Raw genomic sequence first — 22,093 nt, 5'->3', positions numbered from 1 at the left:
GAACACACCAACAAAGTTAAAAAAAAACAAAAAAACCCCGATAATAGATTGATTTCATTGACCTAACTTCCCATCATTATTTTGATGTGGGAAATCTTGTGGCCTTCTCCTTTTGATATGACCTATTTCTTTGAAACTTCCCTTTAGTTCGTTACAAAGTATAAATAAATACAGTAACTGATTGATTTTGATTGATTGATTTTTTGATTTTATTGATTAGCATTCAAATATCTCAATGAATACAGAACAAAGATCTACCACAAAGCAAGAAAGCATGAGACAAGGCTAATCAAAAGGTATTGGCTGAAGCATTTGCTTATTACGCCAACCCTTTTAACACAAGATCTTTTTGCATACAGCTCCTGTGCACAGGGCTCGAAGCAAAGAATAAAACAAAGCAAAGCAAAAACAAACAAACAAAAAAAACCTTTCCACCTTAGATAAGTAACTACATCAAAGAAAAACAGTCAAGAGTTTCAGCATTATTATTTTTGCTCTTTTCATTCTTGATTTATATATTTTTCTAATACTCTATTTTTAAACATGTGTTTAAACAAGGAAAATGAACCACACCTTTTTAAATCACTGTCATAACTATTCCACAGGTTAACTCCTCTAACAGAAACACATCTCTGCTTTATATTTGTCCTTATCTTGTTTGTTTTTTTTTAAAGAAATCTGTTCCCCTTAAGTCATATTGACTCTCTCTGACTTTAAACAGCTTCTGAGTACTGGGGCAAAGCAAGTTATTTTGTGCTTTATACATTATCTGTGCCATTTTATATTCAACTAAATCATAAAATTTCAGGGTATTCAGATTAATAAAAAAAATGTTAGTTGGTTCTATATAGTTTGATTGATTTATAATTCTTATAGCTCTTTTTTGTAACTTCAAAATAGGAAGAGTATTTGTTTTATATGCATTACCCCATATCTCCAGATAGTAAGTCATATATGGAAGCAACAGAGTACAATAAAGTGTGTATAATGATTTTTTATTCAGGACATGCTTTGTTTAATAGAGAATAGCAATGGTTTTTGACATTTTTGTTTTCACATGGTTTATATGAGACTTCCAACTCAGCTTATCATCAATTATCACTCCAAGAAATTTATTTTCGTACACTCTTTCAATTTCAATTCCATTAACCCTGAGTTTAGATACATTTTTCATGTAGTGCCAAAAATAATCAATTTTGTTTTCTTTATATTTAATGATAACTTATTTACATCAAACCAGTTTTTTAATATATTTAACTCCTTTTCCACTGTAGTCAGAAGCTGTTCTAGGTTTTTACCTGAGCAATACAGAGTGGTGTCATCAGCAAACAATACACATTTTAACAGTTTGGAAACACTACATATGTCATTTATATATAATATGAATAATTTAGGGCCCAGCACAGAGCCCTGAGGAACACCACAAGTTACCTTCAACTGCTTAGATTTTACATTATTGATTTCGACATATTGATATCTGTCATCCAGGTAACTTTTCATCCACTTGTATGCTATCCCTCTTATGCCATATCTCTCTAGTTTATTCATTAATATAGAATGATCAGTTGTATCAAACGCCTTTTTTAAGTCTATAAAAACACCAACAGTATATTCCTTATTATCTATTGCATTAGACATCCCTTCTACAAGTTCCATCACTGCCATCGAAGTGGACCTTTTCACTCTAAAGCCATATGGGTTATCACTAGGAGATTATGTTTCTCCATATATTTATCAAGTCTATTAACAAATAACTTTTCTAAATTTTTTGAGAACTGTGGGAGCAGTGATATTGGCCTGTAATTGGTAAACTGACATCTCTCTCCGTTTTTATGGATTGGAATAACTTTAGCTATTTTCATTTGTGAGGGAAACACACCAGTTCGAAAGGACAGATTACAAATGTATGCGAAAGGTTGCACTATATATTCTATAATACTTTTAACTAATATCATGTCAATACCAAAACAGTCAGTGGACTTTTTATTTTTAAATGCCTTCACAATGTTAATTATTTCTCTATGAGTTACAGCACCAATAAACATGGAGGACACATTCTGAGTAATATGTTTATTTAAGTCGTTATTATTTCTTGACTCTGGAATTTCTTTTGCTGAATTAAAGCCAACATTTACAAAGAAATCATTAAATTCATTTGCAATGTCTTTAGTTTTATCAAGCACAATATCTTTATCTTTTTTTAAAATAATCTGGATAATTCTTATTTTTTGAGCCCTTTTTGATTATACTATTTAATATCCTCCATGTTTCTTGTGTGTTACTTCTACTTTGCTCCAATAATTTGTGGTAATATTCTTTCTTACTTGTTCTTATAATATTTACTAATCTATTTTTGTATAACTTGTACTTTATTTCAGCATCTTTTGTCCTCTGTTTTATGAATCTCTTATATAGATTATTTTTCTTTTTACATGCATCTTTTATCCCCTTTGTGATCCATGGCTTATTTGATCTGTGATGCTTTCTAGTGATTTCCATTAAAGGACAATGTTTTTCATATAGTGAGATTACAGTTGATAGGAATGCATCATATGCACTATTTGAATCTTCATTTGCAAAAACCTCATTGCAATTGTGTTCCTTTAAGTCCACCTGGAGGGCAGCAATGGCTCTTGTTGTTCTATGTCGTATCATATCAAATGTTTGATTCTTTTGTTTAGTTTTAATCCCAAAATAATTTTGGAAAATTGCAAAAACAGGAAGATGATCGCTTATATCAGTTATAAGAAGTCCACCTACTATTTCATGGTCAATTTTATTTGTGAATATATTATCTATCAATGTAGCTGTATCAATTGTTATTCTACTTGGTTTTATAATTACAGGGAAAAGGGAGTTACTATACATTGTACTGATGAAACCTGTTGTTTTCTGATGTCCAAATTATTTGCACTTTTTTATCATTTAGGTTGCTAAACATAGCAGTAAGTTTTTCATTTAAACTGACACTAATAATTGAAAACAGCTATGAAGCAAATGAACAGCGGAAGACATCTGTGTTTATCTATGCATTTGGAGGTATGGAGATGTCTGGGAGAGAGGGAGGTGGGCTTTTTGTCAGGGTCCTGGGTCCCATGACCCAGCGTGTTTAGTTCTTTGTGATTTTTTGTATTATTGTACTTGTGTGAGTTATTCTATGGTTTCCAGTTTCGATCCCTTGCCCTTCATGTTTCTCTGTGTCCCCTCTGTTCTGTGTATGTCTGTGTCTGCATGTTTGAGTTTCCCTCTGCGTCTTTCGGTTCTTAGAGTCCTCTGCCTTATGGTTTATGTCTCTGTGTTTCTTAGTTGCTGTCTCCACCGTGTTAAGTTCGCATCTCTGTGTGATACTTCCTGTTTTACTTTGAAGGTCCGTGTCTTATGTGAATGCGTCCTGCTTTGCTTGTCTCGTCAGTCCTGATTTCTCCCAGCTGTGCCCTCCTTCTGTGTCTCATTCCCCTCGTTACTTCCCAGTGTATTTAAACCCTGTGTTTCTCTGAGTCTGTGTCGCGTCGTCCCTCATGCTGTGTGGATCTCCCTGTGTGTTTAATTTGTATGTTTTTTCCTGCCAGCCAATAAAGCTGTGACTTTGAGTTAACACCTTGAGTCTGAGCGCCTGCATTTTGGGTCCACATCTCCTGCCTGCCACACAGCGTTTCATGACACTTTTAATCAGATTGTTTAGCACAGTCCTGGAGAGTGAGAGGATGTCTGATGAATTAACTGATTGGTACTTATTTTAGAAAACAAGGATGATGTTATTTTTTCAAAAATGATGTGGCAAGTGGTTCACAAGAGCTGCAATCTCTCCCCATACTTTCAAAAATATGCACCCCTGTGGCACAACCCCAAAATAAAAATAGGTAAACAAACAATTTATTGGCCACAGTGGCACAAAAAAGGCATAAGATTAATAAGTGATTTATATGAAGATAACATGTTTATGTCCTTCAATGATTTGACAGTAAAGTTTAATTTGGAAGGATCCGGCCATTTTTGGCGATATTTACAAATGAGAGACTGTCTGAAAGATAAAATAAAATTGTCTCAGGAGAAAAATGTCATAGAGAATTTCTTTGTACTTCCACCCTTAACTGCAAAGGCATCAAAATGGTATCATTTATGTCATTGGGTTAAAAACAATATATGTAAAAGTCTTAAAAGGGCTTGGGAAAAAGATCTGGATTGTTCCTTTGATGAGGGAACATGGGATTCAATTATTTCTGAAAATGGGTTCTACATTAGGGAAGCTAGAGGCAGATGTATTCAATATAAAATTCTCAATAGGTACTATTATACACTAACGAGACTTTATAAAATGGGAATCAGTAAAGACGACCTGTGCTGGAAGTGCCAAGAAGGAAAAGGTACGTTAGTACATGCTTTATGGGAATGTCCACTGGTCTCCCCAATATGGGAAAATGCTTTCAAATATATGGGGGGTTGGGTGAAACTTAAATTACCTAGATCACCAAGACTGTGCCTATTGGGGGACAGAGGTGAGCAGGCTTTAGAGTGTTAAACACTGGGATTGTGACGTGTGTTCGTCTCATTTTAACACTTTAGAAAGACCCTCGGACTCCAACCCTAAAAAAGTGGAAGGAGAAAATGACTGAAAATGCCGCATGTGAGAAAATGCTGGGAAGACTGAGCAGTAAGACAGAGACTCTAACAGAACAATGGGACAGTTTTTTTGTTTATATGGGCCTACAACATGAAGACAATGTGAGATACAGTATGAATTAAGAATTAACTGTGTGTGCAACAGTTTATCTATTTATTTATTTATTTATTTTATATATTTATTTATTTTTCTTCACTGAGTGTGGTTTTTTGTTGTTTTGGGTTGTTATGTTATGGTTTTCTTAATTGTTCAAAAATAATAATAATAAAAAACTTTAATTATAAAAAAAAGAAAACAAGGATGATGTGCAGACCTGTAATAATTACAGAGGGACAAAAGTAATGAGCCATACCATGAAGATATAGGAAAGAGTTGTTGAAGCTAGGTTGAGGACAGAGGTGATGATCAGCGAACAGCAGTATGATTTCATGCCAAGAAAGAGCACTGCAGATGAGATGTTTGTTTTGAGACTGCTGATGAAGAGTAGAGAAGGTCAGAACGCGTTGCTCTGTGTCTTTGTGGATTTAGAGAAAGCCTACAATAAGTTGTCAAAAAGAAACTGCAAAACTGCAATGAGGAAGTCAGGAGGCAGAAAAGTATGCGAGGGTCGTGACATGTACGAGGACAGGAAGATAGTGGCAAGGTGTGCAATAGGTAGGGGTGGGACTACATCGGATATTAGCTCTGAGCTCTTTCTTGTTTGCATTGGTGTTGGACAGACTGACAGATGAGGTCAGGCAGGAGTCTCTATGAACTATGATGACGATGAAAGTAGGTAAAAGGTGGAAGAAAACCTGGAGAGGTGAAGATATGCTGAATTAAACTCAATAGAAGCAGAAAGGGGGCATATGTCCTATTAACCTGTAACAATTGTGATACTTGCTTCTAATAAAAGATATATGAAACATAAACTCAATAGAAGCATAGCAGAAAATGTGTGTGAATGAGACCGAGACAGGTGTAATAGTAAACATGTAAGGAGGAGAGCTAGTCAAGGTAGATGAGTTTAAATGAGCCGCACCATCAAAAGTGACAGACAGCGCGCAACAAAGTTGAGGAACTGCATGGAGGCCAGGTGAAGCAGGTGGGGACAAGCACCAGGGGTGATTTTTCACAAAAGGATAGCAACAAGAGTGAAACACTTTCCATTAACATAACAATCCAAAGTAGTAAACAGTGCAGTGGTGGTGTTTAACATAGATATGTAAGAAACAAACGTCATTGTTCACAACAATAAAAAATTAGACATATCTATTGATATTATCCCGAATTTCTAAATTAGTTTTTATGGAAGCGATGACAGTGTGTAAGCAGGGAGGTTCCTGTACGTGTGCGTGCTCGTCGTCTTTTGACGCGAACGCGCGCGTAGCTGTCAGTAGGAAATACAGGCTGTTCGTGTCTGCCGAGCCCCTGCGGCTGTGCCTGGACATCTGATCACAGAAAGTCGGCCTATTACAAAATGAAAATTATCACTTACAGACTCGCTTGACTTTGGTGAGAATGCGTCGAACAAGTGCGCATGTGTAACCGCGGTACCGAGGCATCCCGCTAGCTAGCACGGCTAACAGAAACAGAACACTATCGGGGCTAATGCTAATAGTTAAATAAGCTAACTTAGCTAGCTGTTAACTTAGCTAGCTAGCTCACGGATTGCGGGACGTTTGTTCTCCCAGCTCATCTCCCCGTTCAGCGGTTCCTGCCCCTGTGTCGCCTTTTCGTGTTCTCATTAATTGGATAAGGTTACGGAACCGGAGCTGTGGCGGGGGGACGAGACGACAGGAACCCCCTGGCTGGCTATCCAGGCGGACCGATCACAGTGACACGCCGGTGTGGGTGAGTTGAAGAGTGGAGTTGAAGTTATAGTTGATAGGGGGGCAGCGGGGTGGACAAGGCCTGTGGACGTTGCTCAGCTGGGGCCTGGCAGGGAGGCAGGGTGGGTGTTAACTATTAGCTGGTCGTAAAATGTTGCCTTAGCGCGCTGAATCGGGAAGTTGAGTCGCTTGTAGCAAGGCCTCTTGAGAGGACATAACAACAAAGTGACTGTGACTATTGTGGTGGTGTTATTAGCTGCTAGCTCGTAACACATAGCTGTCTGGAGAAGCCACCACAAACATGAACCTGCTCCATCAGCAAAAAAGCTGGATCACCATGGTTGTCCGTCCGCTTTGTTGAATACCAGTGCACTCGTGCATTTAATGATGAAATTGCATTTTCTGGGACACTGGCTTAATCATCGATTAAGTACATTTCTCATGTATTTGCTAAGAGTTTTCATTTTTGTGTGTTTTTTGCCGTGAGCCTTTGTGTGACTACAAATAAGAAGTTCCTGAATTATGTAGACACACCACTATCACTTCACTGTACAATATAGGCTTTCGTGGCAAAAGAGGAAATGTAGCTTCGTGTATCTATTGGTGTTAGGTTTATGTTGATAGCACACTTGATGTTATGGGGGAAATCTGGGATGGGCTGTGAAATTTTTTTTATAGTGAATGTATTATACTAGTTTAAAAATAATATTAATTTACAATTTTGACTCATTCTTAAACTGCTTCTGTTTTAAGAAGAGTTGCAAAGGAATTGTTAGAAGTCTGTTTTCATACACTTTCACACCCATGCTTTATTTTATTATTGACCCATTGCTGTTAAGATTTGTGTCTTTATCCCTCTGTAGAAGCACTATTTGTGTAGCTGTGAGTTTAATATTATTACAATTAAAATTCAACTGCTTGTCTTTCTTTTCTTTTTCTAAAGGAGAGAGTGGAACCATGGCTGAGCTTTCCACCTTATCCCCATCCCCACCTGCTTTGGGTGATCCTCATGCAGCTCCATCTATCCCTCCGTCATCACCAGGGCTTCCTCCACCTAACAGCACTGCTACAGAGTCTCCCAGGGAGGTGTCCATACCCAAGTCTTCCCTTTTTAATGACAAAGCTTTGAGTGGAAAAACGTCTGCAGTACTGGCAGGGGGGTCCCCCTTGATTCCCCACCGATCCTCAAATCCTCCCGACCTCACAGCTGAGGCTCCCCTTCTATCATCGGTACAGCAGCCTGCTCCAGGGAATGAAGAATCAGCAGGAAAGCCACCAGCTCCAAGCGAAGTGGCACAGGCGTCCCCCTCTCCTGATCTAAATCCTGGTCCTAACCTATACCCTAACCTGCAAGTCACCTGTAACCCAAATCCTGTTGTAGAAGAAGCTCAACTTAAAGTGGGACAACCCCAGACGACTGCAGGTCCCAATCCCGCACCTGCTCCTCCAGTCTTATCATCATCATCAGCAGCAGCTGAAGGAGAAAAACCTCAGCCGCTCCAAGAAGCACAAAATGCTCCAAACGAGCCTCCACCTTTGTACCCAAAGCCTGGTACTCCCAATGAAGCGAGGATGGGAGAACTGCCTGCTACTCCTACCAGAGCTGAACCCCACAGCCCACCACTCCCACTGATCCAAGAGCCACCGTTGTCCTTCGCTCTACCCAAACCCCGGCCGGCACCAGACACCCTCAGTTACCTTGAGTCAGCCAGCCTGATGTCGGGAACTTTGGAGTCTCTGTCTGGACTGGGAGAAGATGGCAGCTCCGTGGGGTCAGATTCAGAGATTAATGGCCTAACTGTCAGACGCACTGACAAGTATGGCTTCCTAGGTGGGAATCAGTACAGTGAAGGGGGGTAAGTACACATTAACCAGTCACACACACTCCCAGCTACTGTACAAAAGCATGTGCTGTGTAATATTAATATTTTAAACAAAACAGAGCAAAAATCTGCTTTTTCATGCTTAGCTTCACTGCAGGTGGATCACTATTTGAAATATGAGACACTATTAAATCATGACCACAGAATTGGTTTACTCAGAAAAGTGTAACTCTTGCTTGACTGTTTTCCTATGGCCACTTTACACCATCTGACTCACAGAGATCGTCTTCTCCATCCCAGCCTCCCTTTCCTGCCTTCCTCTTCTTCTATGCTACTCTAAACATATCTGTCTGTCCTTTATCTCCCCTTGGTCTGACTCAGATAGTGCTGAGAGCGCTTTTGTGACTCATTATGTACTGACTCTGTCTGTGCTGTATTTCCCATCGCACCCATCTGCTCTCTTCCTCCCCTTTTTTTTTTTGTCAGATTTGCTTTTACTTTTCTGGCAAGCTAATTGCTCTTCCTCTGTTGAATAATTAAAGTCTTATTGATTTGCCCTGGGTGTCAGTGCCAGTCAATTCCTGTCATTGTTCGTGATTTTCTGTGAGTTAGCAAAATGTTGTGCAAATTGAGGCAAGCCATTCGTGTCATTAGATTCAAGTGCTCAAAGTGTAGTTTTTAGTGGTATCAAAAGAACAAAGAACTTCCTCATTCTGTCAGCATAAAGTCATTTTATATTACTCACTATTGCAGTGAAAAGGAAGTTCGAGTTGAAGTTGCACGACAGCGGGAGATGAAATGGATTGACATGTTCTGCCACTGGGATAAGTGGGTCAAACATCGCTTCCAGAAGGTACACACACAGCAGCCTTTCAGTATGTGATGGTAAAAGTGAGAACAGAACTGCTAAAAAATTAAATAACAGAACAATCAAGTCACACATCTGATCTTTATTAATGAAACATTCAAGTTGAAAATCTTTATTTATAACGTCACTGCTGCCAGTAAAAACTAGAATCACACACACAGAAACCCCCCAAAGAACATATAGTATGAATTAATTATGGGTAAACGTTATGTCAGAGCCGATGGCCTAAATGTCTGCCTTACAGGTGAAGCTGCGCTGTAGGAAGGGGATTCCATCCTCTCTCAGAGCAAGAGCCTGGCAGCTGCTGTCCAACAGTGAGGAGCTTCTAAGAGACAACCCTAGGAAATTTGAGGTATCACAGTTGTCATGTCATTTTTAGCACTAATGAACTAGTTTTCATTTATTCAATGTAGAAAGTGGAATAAATACAAATTATTTGATCTCTGTTATTCAACTTAATTCTCTTTCAATTTAAGACAATTGCAGCTGGTTTGAAAACACTTTGGGAGATATCTTTAGTATTGACTAAGTGGCTTGTAGTGGGGTTGAGAAGGCCACTTGCAGCTCCAGGAGTGCTAAAGGGGCGCAGGCCTAGTGAGCAATAAGCCTCTTATCAGGACCAGTAATCCTGCCTGTTGATGCCCTGCCCCTCTGAGAGGGTCTGGCCTTGACTAGGCGGTGTCCAGCCATTTACTAACTTATTGTTCCTCTTATCTATGAAAGAATTTCTTTGCCAGCATTTTTATTTTTAGTTAATAATTAAATGTCCTGTATAATCCACTTTTATGGCTAAAAAATAATTTTCAGAGAATTTATTGATAACCTTTTTGTTTGTTTGTTTGTTTTCTCTTTCGCTACAGGAGCTGGAGAGAGAGCAGGGAGAGGCTAAATGGTTGGACATTATAGAGAAGGATCTCCACAGGCAGTTCCCCTTTCATGAGATGTTTGCTGCTCGCGGTGGCCACGGGTAAAACAATAAACACAAACACAGCCTATTTTATACCAGAGGAACCATGGCATGCATGATTGATTAAAAAAGGAACACCATGCACTCTGCACTACTTGGAAATGATTTGATCCTTGTAGCTGCGTATCAGGGCAGGGTCACAGTAGGATGTTACTATATCTGTCGGTAAACATTAAGGCTGTGCCATATAATAATATCCTGAATAAAACACAGAATCACAATAGCTCATTGAAAAAGGACTAATAAAAGCTGCTGGCTGTGGGTCTGCAATCAGCAATAAAACGTTAAATTTTTTATTTATTTATTTTTTTGAGGCTTTATCAGACACTCCTGGTAAACTTTTGTTATTGTTTTTTAGGGAAATTTGGCTTCCACAATAAAACAAATTGGATTCGATTAAAGGCAGAATCAAAGATAGCAGTAACAGTGATATCAGACATTCAAAGATGAAATGAAAAAAAGGGTAACGTGACAAAACAGAGCCAATGAACAAAACAAATGTCTACTTTAAAAAGATGTTTGAAGTAATCCTTGTATAGAATAATTAATATTCTTTCATTTTCTTTCAAGTTTATTGAAAGAAATTCTTTATTTATTATTATTTATTATTTATGTAATTTTTTTTGAATAGCTTATGAACTGGAGGTAACACCCAAGTTCCCCTCATAAGCCACTGAATAATTGTCATGCTTGTTCTTGCAGGCAACAGGATCTGTACCGAATCCTCAAGGCCTACACCATCTACCGGCCTGATGAGGGTTACTGCCAGGCCCAAGCGCCGGTGGCTGCAGTGCTGCTCATGCACATGCCTGCAGAGGTGAGGGGTGGAATGGTTAGGGTACTGTTTCTCATTAGGTTTTGAGTGTTAGTTTCACAATGATGACTTCAGAAGCGTGATTTCTTGAGAAAGTCTCATGAATATATGAACAATGACTTGTGGTGAAAGTCTTTTTTTACTACAAAAGAACTAAAGTAAATGCAGGTACGTTAAATACCGTCCAGTTTACTTTTGTCCTCCATATCTAAACATGTATCATTTGAAGCAATTTTTTAAATCCGGTGTGCAGCGTTTGTTTTCATATAAGAGAAAAAAAGGAAACTGGATGAATTGACGCATTGGATGATGAGTTAATCTTACAACCTTTAGTTATGTGTGTGGTCAGACTTTCTTAGAAATCAGGGATGTTTTGTTTTAGCCTTGATCTTTCTATTTATCCCTCCTCTGCTGACACGTTAATAAAGAGAGGGCGTGTGACAAAAGAGAGTAGGCAGAGCGAGAAAACAAAACGCATCTGAAACGTGACTTTATTTGGTTGTTATTTTACTGGAAAGTCTTCTTAATTAAAAATAGGAGACCGAAGAAGCCTAAAATGCTTATTGCACCGCCCCTAACCCATATTACAAGGTGACATCATTTCTTTCTGTGACCTCACTTCTGTCCGTGATGGAAACAGCGTGGGCTGATGTTTTTACAGTATTGTGACCACGCCTGCTTAAATGTTACTGTCGCAGTGTGAAATCTAAGTTTGCTCATTTCTTTAAATAAACAGGTGAGTGTGAACTGTGTTATGTAAGGCTTGTTTTCTCACGTCAATACCTCATAGCAAACTGCGCCTTTATCTCTTTGTCACAATTAGACTTGTAGATTTTTTTTTCAGATAATGCTTTCTTATGAAACCAACATCTATTTAAAGCTGGGCAAGCTGATTTTTGTTTGTTTGTTTGTTTGTTTGACATAAAAAGATGTATTCAGGAAATAATTGATGTTGTTCAGTCAAGTTTTGCTCTTTGTTTTAGTGGTTAATGCTTTAATATTAAATACACTTGCTTAGCAAACACATGTAGCAGCAGAGGGCATAATAATGCACATATCTGCTTTAAACGCACTCGGATTATACTCAATTGTGGTTACAACACTGATGAGAAGTTCTACTTTTTATATTGTTTCTTAGTATTTTGCAATCTACTTGTAGTGTAGTGTCCACATAATCCTCTCCCACACTATAATAAGTCAGAATATATTTGTTTTTCAATCTACAATTTATTGTTTGCAGTGCAAGCCTTTAACTTTTCTTTCTGTTTCACAGCAAGCGTTTTGGTGCCTCGTCCAAATATGTGAGAAATATCTTCCTGGCTACTACAGTGCAGGGCTGGTGAGTGAATAAACATGTATTGCTAGTCTGTTACACAGTTATCTCAGTTTTAATAATTTTGTTTTATTTATTTTTTTCCTTTAGGAAGCGATTCAACTTGATGGCGAGATCTTTTTCTCTGTGCTGCGTCGCACGTGTCCAATGGCGTATCGTCATCTTAAGAAGTTCAAGATCGACCCCATTCTCTACATGACGGAGTGGTTCATGTGTATTTTCTCACGCACTTTACCATGGTCCTGTGTCCTGCGTGTATGGGACATGTTCTTCTGTGAAGGTACCGTTAATATCTGCAGGTTTCACAGCCAGTTGTCAGCGCTTTTGTCTGTTTAGTGAATTTGATCCATGTACCTCTGTTTAGAAATTACTTGCAAATGTGCATGAAACAGTCTGACCTTAAATATCCAATCCAATTTTATTTATAAAGCGCTTTAAAATAGCCAGCACAGGACCAGAGTGCTGTACATTAAATAAGTTAAGAACAATAGAATAAAATAAAACAGCAAAAAAATAAAACCTAAATGCATCAAATTAAATTTAAAATGTAAATAGCAGGTACTTTACGACCAGCAACCTGATTTGATTAAATGCAGGAGCTGTAAGAATGCAGCATTTTAGTGTTTTTTTTTGTTTTTTTGTTAAATAATTTTTATTTTAATCCTGTGGAAAAAGAGAAAAAAAAAGATGTTTTTTTCCATCTCTGTATTTTTGCTATTGGATTCTGCTGTAGTAGTTTTTCATGATTCACCGTTCAAAGTAACCCACGTTTATCTGGCGCTGGGGCTTTTGCAGTCATAGTGTTGATCCTCTTCAAGCTATTGTAGCTCCCCTTTCTCCTCCCTTTAAAGCTGCTCTATTCAAAAATGCTCGAAACATGGCGGTGTGGCTGCAACCACAGATGCCCCGCCCTCTTCTGTGGTCGCAGCCAGAGCGGTGTGCCTGAGATGACCATATTAGGAATATCAGCCCTCATTTACATCGTACTCAACCAAGAATAGAAAATGTCTGTGTCCTCAATTGTATCGGTGTTTGACTTGTGAAAATAAGAAAATGCATAATTATCCCCCTTTAACAGAACTTTGAGAACTGCTTTTTTTTCTAGACTTTTTTTTTCTAGATCTAGTTTTTCTAGATTGAAAGAAACCTAACTTAAGTGTCTGTGTGTAGGAGTGAAGATAGTCTTCCGTGTCGGCCTGGTGCTACTGAAACAGATGCTTGGTTCTGTGGATAAACTTCGGGAACTTCAGGGCATGTATGAGACCATGGAGCGTCTAAGAAACATCTCACCCGACACTATCAGAGAGGACATATTGGTACAGGAGGTCAGTGTTTATGGAGGCCGTGTACATAAAACTTGTTTCTGTTTTTACTCAGAGACACGAGTTATTAGTCATTTTATCCTGTTGTGGCTCATCTTGTTATCCTCACTTCCTCTGTCTGTCTCTACTTTGTCTGATGTTTTTTTGTCCAGATTGTCGCTCTCCCAGTGACTGAGGCACTCATAGAGAGAGAGTGCAACATTCAGGTGAGGAAGTGGAGGGAGTCCAGAGGGGAACTTATGCACCAGCCGGGACGCCGCCTTCACGGTACAAGAGCTATCTTTGAGTACAAACGCAGAGCTGCTTCCATCAGCTCTGGTGGAAGCTTCTCTTTCCTAGGAAGCTCGATCCCACCACCAGGACCCCTCAGGGCCTCTTCCAGTTTGCTGTCACTCCCTGGCTTCCGCAAATCTAAGGCTCCTTTCCACTCCCACGCCAAGAAGGGCTCCTTCTCAGGGCCGTCAGGATTTGAGGGCTTTCCACCTCCGTCACCACCCGCAGTAACATCGAGCTCGAACCGAGGGCCCAGCCAGAAACCACCTATGCCCCCAGGGGCAGGTCATAAGGCAGCACCACAGAGCCCCTTAGTATCAAAGGTGGCTAGTTCATCTCATGGTCCTGCTCCAACCTCAGAGAGCACATCAGCACAGGGCGAGCCTGCTTCTTCGGCCCCAATGCAAAGCACACCACAACCCCCCGCTACTCTGGCCCCCTCTCCTAAGATCGTCTCGGAGCAAATTACTCCCACTATCCCGTCTCCTACTGCAAACAACACCCCTCTGCCCCCATGCCCAGATTCAAAAAAAGAAACGGCACCTCCATCAGCCGATGCCGCAAATGTGGAGGAAGAAGGAAAGAAGAAGAAGAAAAGCAAAGAGGACAAGAAGAAGGAGAAGGAAGATGAGAAGAAAAAACAGAAGGAAAAAAAGGAAAAAGAAAAGGCTGAAAAAGAGAGGCTGAAAAAAGAGAAAGAGAAGCTAGAAAAAGAGAAGAAGAAAGGGGGCAAGAAAAAAGACAAAGGAGGAGGAGGAGGGGATGCAGAGGACAAAAATGGAGCTGCAGCAGCGAAAGAATCGACCTAATTTTCCACCTCGTCATTCCAGGATAACAAAAAAAGGGAGGCTGAACAAACAAAACAACACAAAAAAAGAGGTCAGGGGAACAAAAGATCCCCAAAAACAGTGACTAATATAAAAATGGGATGGCTTCCTATATAATGCATCATTTCAAGGATTTAAAGTAGTCTAAGGACTATGTTGGAGAAAACTGGATCATGGTTTCAACAGCACTTTTTGCCTCTCGTGAGATGGGACAAAATTTCCTTTTTTTCTTTCTTTTTTCCCCAACTGGAGCATGGACTGTGAAACTTTTTTTAAATTATTATATATATAAAGGATTGCAGTCACTTTCTGTTTTAGTTTTTTAAATTCTTTTTTTTCCCTCTTCATTTTTTTAATTATTTTAATCAAACTGATGGCAGTGGTGTGAGGAAAAATCATCTCAAACGCTTGCAGAAGTTGTTACAGTGCCATAGAAAATGTAAATAAAAGGTCTACCTACGATACATAGGATCGTGTTAACACTCCATATGCCCCGTCACGTCTCATCTGATGAAAAGGGTTATTTGGGGGAGGGGAGAAAACGAAAATAAATCATTTAAAGTCTCAAACGCAGGCACTGAAGACAGAAATGCTAGTAATATTGTTGAGGATGTGTTTATTGTCACGTTTAATGTTGTCTGTGCCTTAGTAGTGTAGTGAAATGTGTCAATGTGCTTTGTGTGGCCTCCCTTTTTTGTTTTAAGTCAAACTACCATTGAATCCCTTCTGTGTTTTCAAACTTTTACTAGATTAGATTAAAAAAAAACAAAAAAAACAAAAGAGGGGAAAGTAGAGGAAAAACAGTACCTTGTAGTCTTGTAGTGACGGCAGTGTTTTAATGGGTCACTCTTTTTTTTTTTTGCTTTTGTTTTGGATAAGCAGGTAATGTTTTTATTTCAGGTTTTAGGGTTTGTTTGTTTTTTAGTTTGTTTTTTTTCTTGTTTTTTTCAAGGGTTAAAAAAGGGGGTACAACATTATCAGTAAATTGCTTGTGTGCTAACATGCAAGCAGTATCTGTGCACAAGTCCTGCAGACCAAATAGCCTTCTGTGAGTTTAGTATTATTTCAGTTTCATTGAACAAAATAGTGTGCACAGGTATGGGTTCCTTAACTCATTAGAATGTGATTTCAATTATCATAAGAGAATGAAGAATTTTTCTTTCTTTTTTTTTTGTTTGTTTTGGGGGTTTTTGCACTCGTCATTTTGTCACAAAGCACCACTGAAGGTGACCACTCTTTTAGTGCGGTGACATCGAAAACAAGCGTCTCAGCAGGCTGGTTTCAGCCTTGTGGACCTATAGGAAGCCACTTGACTGGAGGTGCCAGGTGTGCCAATGTAGCATTAACCTCTGATCTTTGACCTTTTGGGCTCTGATGTATTTATGTAAAAAGTGGTTAATTTAATCAAATATAGTATATTATGAATTATTATTATTATTTTGGATCTGAGTATTTTTCTATCTAAGTGAGAGACACCTGGTTGACTGGAATGGAGGCTGACTACACAACGTAGTTGCAGAGGAACTGTTCAAAGTCTTTTATTTTTATTTCATTTCTTGTTTTCTTTTTTGTTTTCTTTTTGCACATTGTCTTCAGCTTCAGCAAACTCAATGCATGTCTTTTGGTTTACTTTCACTGTTGGTTTGGTCAGCTTAGGTTCACGAGTCTCCAGTTTACTGAAGTGCAGTATTAACAGACTTGAGTGTGGGGGGGGGGAAATAAGTCTTAGACTTGAGAGAACAACCTTTAGAACGACTGACTTTGGCAGAATATTTAGGAACTGAAGGTCTTTGTACTGTGTCATATACTAAAAAGTGGTTTTTAATTGAACATCTTAAGTACTTCTGTCTCACCAAGTTGTGTTGTAACATTCATAATGACTTATGGACTAACTCCCTAATGTATTTACACTCAATGTTCTGTACTGTAACATATTTATGCATACATTAAGTGGCGCTGAACCCTGTCAGTATATGATGAATAGTGCCAGGTAGTTAGTGTAAACCATTTGATGGCAAGAAAAACAAACATTGATGCTCTTTAACTGTACTGTTTGGTAGTTGATGATTAGAGGGACTTTCGTGTACTTGTAGCCAACATGTCCTCCATATTCATTGTTTTCCCACTTGTTTCAGGTCTTCACAGGGCTGTCATTTATATATGAATATGAATATCACACACACACACTCTCTTTCCCTCTTCTGTTTCGACGGCAGCGCATTATAGGCACAGATTAAGTGTCGTGTTTAGTGTGGATAATCTGAACACATCTATGCAAACTTTGCTTCATCATGACTGTTGGCGTGTGTCTATGTGGTGACAGCAGCACTGATTTTACCTCGTGCTGATCTGAGTGGTGCCGTCAGGGGGTGGGGGAAAGGATTTTGTGCTTCACCACATGTTTTTTGGTTTTTTTTTTTTTTTTCCTGTAACACTTTCAGGCCCGCGGATTATGATATTTATGAGCAATATGTCCTCGCAGCTCACATCTGGATAATGGTGTCGTTTGTCTTTGTTCAGGGAGCTGGAGGTGACGTGATGATCAAATGAATCTGACACTAGCTGCTCTTTGCTCTGCTCTGCAATAGTGACAAAGCCTATTTGTATCAGGTCCTTTGTGCATTTCTCCATTGACCCTGAAGCTGTAATTCTTAAGTACATTTCATTGGGAATAACTCAACTGATGCAAACATTTCAAAAAAGGAAAATGTCTCAGCTGTGTGGGTTTTTTTTTCTTTCTATGCCGTTAACGTCTTTAGTGTCTTTAAGTTTACATGTCACTCTCTTCTCTGGCGAAAGTGAAATAAAATCATAGCTAATTGAATTCATTCCTTCAGATCTGCAACTGTTGTATTTATAATTAATGATGATAATGACATTTGTGATGAGTAATAAACCATAATATATTAAATCACTTGGGTAATTTTTTTCTGTTTTGGTGTGTGGCTTACATGTTTGGAAAGATTAAAAATCTAGGCTGGATTTAAATAACCAGCATTTAATTTTGAAATTAAGAGTCGTCCTCGTCTGTTTTTATTTATAATTGTTCCAGCCATATTTGGCAGGAAGAAGCTCCACCAGATGTTACCAGATGGGTGATTTTTGCTGCTCAAACCCTGCCCCACAGAGCCACTGAACAGACACACTATTGTACAAAAGAAAAGAGATTTTATTCAGTTTTTTTCCCTTTTATTCATTACAGGAAAGGTGAGGAAGAGTCCAGTCACTGGATTCAAGTCAGCTTATGGAAAAAAAAGGTGATTTGTTAGTTGCTAGAAGGAGGGGAGGGGAAGGAATCGAAGAATTGAATGTTTTCTTTCGGCCCTTTCTCTCCTCTCCTTCAACCTTTTCTTTCTTTCTTTTTTTTTTTTTTAACTTTTCAAATAAATAAAGTTTCCATCACTTTAATGAGGTAACTTTTTTCTAATCTAACCTGCAAATTCTCTGTCCCCACCTCCTCTACTCAGAAGGACATCTTCAAAATTTGGAATGAAGTCCTCATGCTTGGTGTGTCCCTCCAAATAATGTGTTCCTCTCAGATACCGAGGGAAGCAGAGGGGACGCGATTCATTCACACTAAAGCACCTTTGAGGCTAGAGTGACCGGCCACACAGAGATGAAGAGGTGAGACGACAGAAGCTGTTTGCACGGAAAGAAAAGTTGGAAATGATGTTACAGGATAATTTTTATTAGTGATAATCATCCTTATTCCCCATAAGCAAACATAGACATCCCTCGGGCGTCAATCATCTCATGTGTCAGTGTGACAAGTCTTTGGTTTAAACATGAGCGGCTGAGCACCTGGGCTTACACAGAAGGTGAGTGGGAAGAAAGGAGGAAAGAAAAGGACAGGGAAGGCAGAATAGCAAAGGGATTGTTGTCTTTCTTGTCTTCTAGCTTTTTCTTTACTCCTCCTTCTCCTCTCCGTGTGTGATGACGTAGCAGATGTTCTTGTAGTCTACGTTGCCAGCAACATCAGGGGGGAAGGCGGCCCACATGTTCTTAATCTGAGGGAGAAAAGCAAAGTTGGAAATTCACCACATTGAGAAAGTAGCATGGTCCATAATTAAATATTTGGTCCGTCAGTAAAATAATCTCTCACTGAAGAATAATAATAAATTATATGTTTAAAGGAACAGAAAGGATTTGTTTTAAAGACTACAAAAATAGTCTATAAATAGACTTGGGTGTACATTTTTGTCAGTAAAGGGAAGACTCCCAAATATCCAAAGAAATAAGGGCGCTACCACATCCCAATCTAGATAAAAAATAGATCTTTTTAACTTACTTCTGTTAAATTATTAAATAATTATTTAATGTTAATTAATTTTATTTCTTAAAGATAGGCTGAGTAACAGTGTACAGTAACAACATCAAAGGGCCACTGTGCCAAAATGTGGAATTACTGATTTTACCTCCTCCTTGGTGAACCTGTCGCACTGAGTGGTCAAGAGCTCCTCAAGGCTGGAATAGGTTAAAAAAAAGATTTTAATGGTTTAAAATCTGAATTCTTTCCACTTGGACCAACATAGAGGATAAAAGAGATTGTTTTAAAAGTCCTCACAATTCCTTCTTGATGGTTCCAGCACCCTCGGGGTCCAGGACTTTAAAGGCGCTAAGAATAACGTCTTCGGGATCAGCACCTGGTGAGGACAGGGGGTCGGTTACACAGTGTTAGCGGGAAAATATGCAAGCATTAGCATTAGCACATAACTGTGCATCATGTGTTGGCACCCCTTTATCTGAAAGCACTTAAAAGGAAATCAGGGAACTTTAGCGCCAGTGTAATATAAGTCATTTGGTGAAAATGGGATTCCCACCCTTCAGCTTCTCTCCGAACATGGTGAGGAAGACGGTGAAGTTGATTGGGCCGCTGGCCTCTTTGATCATGGCCTCCAGCTCCTCATTCTTCACGTTCAGCTGGCCTGAAGAGCACAGAAATTAAAATCAAGATGAGAGAGAGCGTGAAGTGAATTCACACATGCTTTCTGGGGTGTGAATTGCTTCCATTTGGACTCACCCATTGAGGCCAGCACGTCCCTCAGGTCATCTTTGCTGATGATACCATCTCTGTTCTGGTCAATGATTGTGAAAGCCTGGAAAGAAACGCTTGGGTTTAGTATTGGAAGGAAACACTTGGGGCTGATGCGGTCTGTGTTGCTGGGCGGGATCAGACCTCTTTAGGCATTTACGAACTCCTCTGTCAATAGTTTGTTCAATAAAGTGGCAGCTGGTAAGAATCTTTGACACACAAATGACGATAGACGATACTGTGTAAGAAAGAGCCTTAGTGGGCTTTTGGTGGCAGGAGGGGGTGTTTAATCCCCCCACCCCAGTCTTTTCTTACATGTTAATTTGGGAAAGTATCATTAGAGTACAGCTGTCTGATCTGCTCTGCATCTTACAACCATGAAACTTAAGATAACCCCTTGGATTTGGACTTGAACTTCACTCACTGACCTTCCTTTCCACCTTCTCCCCTTGCTCTCCTTTTCCTTACTCTCTCAATCTCACACACACACATTTGTACTGATAGTTACAAATACATCCTGCTGCCTGCTAGCTTTTCATCTATGCAATGTGCTAAGATCATCCTAATAATTATTACATGTGTTCCCTGTGTGGCACTTAAGAAGCCTGTATCACTTATCAGGGGATAAATATGTTCTATTTGGACCTCGCATCACTTGGCAACACACTGAAAACCCGTACACCATCGTTTTCCAGAGTCGTATCAGCGTGCTCTTCTCAAATCAAGTCTCCCTGACCTTAATGAACTCTGACACACAACTTTTAATCTTTATTTTTTACACTTTTTCCTTTTGCTCTTTGTCTTTTCTTTCTAATCTTATCAAATGTTCAGTGGCATCTGAAAAATAAACCTTTAAAAATATGTCATGCCCAAAAGTGAGTCTAACCCCTTTTTTTTTCTTTTCTGCATCATAACAGGGGTTAGTTTATTATCCTTGGCATCCCAGACTTTACCCAGCTGTGACAGCTGACAGTAGCTAGGAGGGGGGGAGTCAGAGGTTCAGATGGTGTCGAAATTTCAGCGCTGCTCCTAACGACATTCCTATGATTATTAAACTGTCAGGGGAGAAGTGGAAGCATGCAAAATAGCAACTGCTGTGAAAACAGATCCTTAGAGTTGCTAAACCAAACTCTAATTCTGCACAGATTCAGATTCTGAGGCTATTTAAATATCTTTGACAACTAATCGGAAACTGTCAAACGCTTCCAGGGCGTTCATCCATCAGGGATGCTTATGGAGTAGGGATGAAGACGACCTCACCTCTTTGTACTCCTGAATCTGGCTCTGCTCAAACATGGAGAACACATTGGAGGAGCCGCTGTCTCCTGCTGCCTGCCTCCTCTTGGCCTTCTTTGGTGCCTGGAGGACAGAGACAAGCACATCATCTTCAAATGAATCTGGGATGCTGATGAGTGCGGAACAAGATTCGGTAACCCTTACTTTTATCAATCTATCTCAATAGGATGTTTAATAATATTAACCTTTCTAAGCTATATAAGCTTTATAAATTATACTAAAATCATAAAAATAATCAATTTTGCATAGCATCTCTAAACTTGTCTGATTGGAAATCAATGCTCATCCAGATTACACTTCAGGTTCAAGTTCAGGTCATCACTCAGGCTTGTTAAAAAAACAGGATTTTAACACAAGTTATGCTTGTGTGAAATTTTATAAACTTGATACTTTTTCCTCAATTTAGCTTTACCGAACTAATCAATTTGGCTTGCAATGTATCTAAAAATCAACTAATAGCAACAATTCATTAGAATCCAAGCCTCTTTACAGCTGCATCATCAAAAATCCAGTTCTCCAAAATCCACACTTCTATTCTGGAATTTCTATTTCAAAATTAGACCAAAAAAAAAAAATTGTAATCCATGGGGTTGGTTCAAACTCTCCTGTAGATATTTCCACCATCACTGTGCAGAGATGTGGGAAGCCTGGTACTCACCATCTTGAGAGCTGAGGTTTGGGTGATCAAGAAAGGGAAGACACTGTGTGTGAAGCCGCGTTATACGTTTATTCCCGGGGGCTTATATACTCATCCACCAGCCAATCTAACTTTAGCCGCAGCTTCAAGTTTGGATGGGAATAAAAAGAGAGAGAGCGAGACGGTGTGTGTGTGTATGTGAAATAGAGAGAAAGAGAGAGAGAGAGAGAGAGGATGGTCAAGGATGAAGTGATGGCAAAAGTGAAGGAGACAGAATGGCGGGGCAGCGTATCACCTTACAGGAGATCAAAAATAGACCTGGGAGTCTTGGAATTAAGTAAACTTGATAGCTGAGGGACCATGTTGCAGGTTTGCAGTCCCACGTGGACTAATAAGGACATTCAGGACATATATACTTGTTGGACCACTGGACACTGCCTCTCCTCCCCTCCTTCTGTCCACCTCCATC

At 39.3% G+C, this 22,093-nt stretch overlaps 2 protein-coding genes across 2 annotated transcripts; one reads left to right on the top strand and one right to left on the bottom strand.

Moving 5' to 3' along the window:
* The first annotated feature begins 5,979 nt into the window (after positions 1-5,979).
* Positions 5,980-17,573, top strand: tbc1d10b (TBC1 domain family, member 10b). The gene is made up of 10 exons (XM_084925250.1): positions 5,980-6,454; positions 7,376-8,288; positions 9,009-9,108; positions 9,368-9,475; positions 9,984-10,090; positions 10,793-10,907; positions 12,178-12,243; positions 12,328-12,517; positions 13,408-13,562; positions 13,712-17,573. The coding sequence occupies exons 2-10, from the start codon at positions 7,390-7,392 to the stop codon at positions 14,639-14,641; spliced, it is 2,670 nt and encodes an 889-aa protein (XP_084781376.1). The 5' UTR covers positions 5,980-6,454; positions 7,376-7,389; the 3' UTR covers positions 14,642-17,573.
* A 234-nt stretch (positions 17,574-17,807) lies between these two features.
* Positions 17,808-21,770, bottom strand: mylpfa (myosin light chain, phosphorylatable, fast skeletal muscle a). Its single transcript, XM_084925251.1, has 7 exons — positions 21,646-21,770; positions 20,952-21,050; positions 19,680-19,755; positions 19,480-19,584; positions 19,224-19,302; positions 19,075-19,123; positions 17,808-18,666 (listed from the first exon to the last, which is right to left on the bottom strand). The coding sequence occupies exons 1-7, from the start codon at positions 21,646-21,648 to the stop codon at positions 18,565-18,567; spliced, it is 513 nt and encodes a 170-aa protein (XP_084781377.1). The 5' UTR covers positions 21,649-21,770; the 3' UTR covers positions 17,808-18,564.
* Between the last annotated feature and the right edge of the window lie 323 nt (positions 21,771-22,093).

This window comes from Perissodus microlepis, chromosome 4 (genome assembly GCF_051167445.1).
Source record: "Perissodus microlepis isolate ML-2025 ecotype Zambia chromosome 4, ASM5116744v1, whole genome shotgun sequence".
In the NCBI taxonomy this organism is placed as follows: Eukaryota; Metazoa; Chordata; class Actinopteri; order Cichliformes; family Cichlidae; genus Perissodus; species Perissodus microlepis.
This window is presented reverse-complemented; position numbering and strand designations above follow the sequence as displayed.

Excerpts from the sequence above, each read along its gene's own strand:
- mylpfa (XM_084925251.1), bottom strand. Across the intron at positions 19,756-20,951 it reads AGATTCAGGAGTACAAAGAG|GCTTTCACAATCATTGACCA; the intron begins GTGAGGTCGTCT and ends GTTTCTTTCCAG. Across the intron at positions 19,124-19,223 it reads GGAACCATCAAGAAGGAATT|CCTTGAGGAGCTCTTGACCA; the intron begins GTGAGGACTTTT and ends AACCTATTCCAG.
- tbc1d10b (XM_084925250.1), top strand. The coding sequence starts at position 7,390 with ATGGCTGAGCTTTCCACCTTATCCCCATCCCCACCTGCTTTGGGTGAT. Across the intron at positions 8,289-9,008 it reads AATCAGTACAGTGAAGGGGG|TGAAAAGGAAGTTCGAGTTG; the intron begins GTAAGTACACAT and ends TCACTATTGCAG. Across the intron at positions 9,476-9,983 it reads ACAACCCTAGGAAATTTGAG|GAGCTGGAGAGAGAGCAGGG; the intron begins GTATCACAGTTG and ends CTTTCGCTACAG.